The sequence below is a fragment of the Babylonia areolata genome, chromosome 10 (assembly GCF_041734735.1).
Source record: "Babylonia areolata isolate BAREFJ2019XMU chromosome 10, ASM4173473v1, whole genome shotgun sequence".
NCBI lineage: Eukaryota > Metazoa > Mollusca > Gastropoda > Neogastropoda > Buccinidae > Babylonia > Babylonia areolata.
Window position 1 is genome coordinate 5,528,235 of NC_134885.1, and position 2,500 is coordinate 5,530,734.

The following is a 2,500-nucleotide window of genomic DNA, read 5'->3' on the forward strand; positions in this document are numbered from 1 at the left end:
AGAGGAGAAGAAGAAGAAGACAGAGGAGGAGGAGGAGGAGAAGGAGAGAAAGGAGGGGGAGGAGGAAGAGAAGAAGAAGATGATGATGATGATGACGGAGGAGGAGCAGAGGATGGATCAGGAGGAGAAGGAAGAGGAGAAGAAGAAGAAGGAGAAGACAGATGAGGAGAAGGAGGAGGAGAGGAAGGATGAGGAGGAAGAGGAGAAGAAGAAGAAGAAGACAGAGGAGGAGAGGGAGGAGGAGAGGAAGGAGGAGGAGGAAGAGGAGAAGAAGAAGAAGACAGAGGAGGAGGAGGAGAAAGAGAGAAAGGAGGGGGAGGAGGAAGAGAAGAAGAAGATGATGATGACGGAGGAGGAGGAGAGGAAAGATGAGGATGAGGAAGAGAAGAAGAAGAAGAAGACAGAGGAGGAGAAGGAGGAGGAGAGAAAGGAGGAGGGTGAGTAGGAAGAGGAGAAGAAGAAGACGGAGGAGAAGGGGAAGGAGAGGATGGATGAGGATGAGGAGGAAGAGAAGAAGAAGAAGAAGACAGAGGAGGAGGAGGAGGAGAGAAAGGAGGAGGGTGAGGAGAAAGAGGAGAAGAAGAAGACAGAGGAGAAGAAGGAGGAGGAGGAGGAAGAGAAGAAGGAGATGATGATGATGATGATGACAGAGGATGAGCAGAAGATGGATCAGGATGAGGAGGAAGAGGAGAAGAAGAAGAAAAAGACAAAGAATGAGGATGAGGAGGAAGAGAAGAAGAAGAAGACAGAGGAGGAGAAGGAGGAGGAGAGAAAGGAGGAGGAGGAGGAGGAAGAGAAGAAGAAGAAGACGGAGAAGGAGAAGGAGGAGGAAGACACTGGTCTTGGATTTGCGCTTAATGTATTTGCTTATAAATACGTCTTAAATGGATGGGTTTTTAATATGTGTCCACAAGACCGGGGAAAAGGGGAAAAAGACAACAACAAAGAGCGGAAGCCCCGAGTGTAACATAAAATACGAGTGCGTGTGTGTGTGTGTGTGTGTGTGTTTGTGTGTGTGTGTGTGTGTGTGTGTGTGTGTGTGTTTGTGTGTGTGTGTAAGTGTGTGTGTGTGTGTGTGTGTGTGTGTGTGTGTGTGTGTGTGTGTGTGTGTGTGTGTGTGTGTGTGTGTGGTTTGTTGTTTGTTTTTTGTTGTTGTTAGCTTTTTTCGTTTGTTTGTTTGTTGTTTTTTGGAAGGTAGGGGGGTGTAAGTGAGTGTGTCTTTCTTCTCTTTTTTTTTTTTTTTTTTTTTTTTTTTTTTTTATTTTTGTGTGTAAAATATTTTGATCTGATTTACAGTTTGAATAATGCGTAACAACTAACAATATTATCATTATTGTATGTCTGTATGCCTAAAATAGTGTTAAACTCGATTTTTTTGATTTTTTTTTTTTAAAGCTTATCCAAAAAATAATTGATAAATAGATAAATGGGTATCGTCCAACTTTTGTACAGAGAAAAAGAAGAGAAGAAGAAGTTGTAGTGGTGGTGGTGGTGGTGGTGGTATTGTGATAAAAGTGATGATTAAATAAACAGACCAGACAAACAGACTTACTGACAGACGGACAGACAGACAGACAGATATCTACTCTCGCACTCACCTCTGTTTTCACTTTCACACCGGAAAATCTGCAGCCAGACATGAAAAAAAAAAAGAAGAAGAAATGAACAACAACAGTGAGAAACAAATCAAAGAATCCTCGTGTGTGATAAATAAAGCAGACAGACATACTGGCAGACACAGACAGACAGACAGACGTCAAACCATTACTGAGAAATAAAGCAGACAGACATACTGGCAGACACAGACAGACAGACAGACGTCAAACCATTACTGAGAAATAAAGCAGACAGACATACTGGCAGACACAGACAGACAGACAGACGTCAAACCATTACTGAGAAATAAAGCAGACAGACATACTGGCAGACACAGACAGACAGACAGACGACAAACCATTACTGAGAAAGCTTATCATCTATAAAGCCTCCATGGTAACCCTTGATGTCACACATTTTAAAATTACTCTGACAAAAAAAAAAAAATTGTACAGCATATAGCCTTCATTAATAATCATATATGTCAAACACAAAACATTTCGCAAGAAATTATCGTGTATATAGCCTTCATAGTAACTCCTGATGTCAAACATTAAAAAAAAAATAAAAAATACTCTGGAAGTTCAGTTCAATTCAGTTACTCAAGGAGGCATCACTGCGTTCGGATAAATCCATATACGCTACACCACATCTGCTAAGGAGATGCCTGACCAACAGCGTAACCCAACGCGCTCTGGAAGGCTATCCTCTTTGCAGCCTTCATCACTAGTGATCATTTATGTCAGACACAGAACATTTCCCAGGCAGGTCATCATCTGTATATACTCCAAACGGAGTATGGCTGCCTACACGGCGGGGTAAAAACGGTCATACATGTAAAAACCTACACGTGTAAGTACGAGTGAATGTGGGAGCTGCAGTCCACGAACGAAGAAGAAGCTAA

The 2,500-nt window shown here is 42.2% G+C and overlaps 1 protein-coding gene across 2 annotated transcripts in view; it reads right to left on the reverse strand.

Moving 5' to 3' along the window:
• LOC143286734 (uncharacterized) overlaps positions 1-2,500 on the reverse strand; it is a 63,801-nt gene that overhangs the window by 32,102 nt on the left and 29,199 nt on the right. For both annotated transcript variants that reach the window (XM_076594455.1, XM_076594454.1), the window contains exon 6: positions 1,599-1,626. In XM_076594455.1, the coding sequence (XP_076450570.1) occupies positions 1,599-1,626 (28 nt within the window). The remainder of the gene's footprint in view (positions 1-1,598; positions 1,627-2,500) is intronic.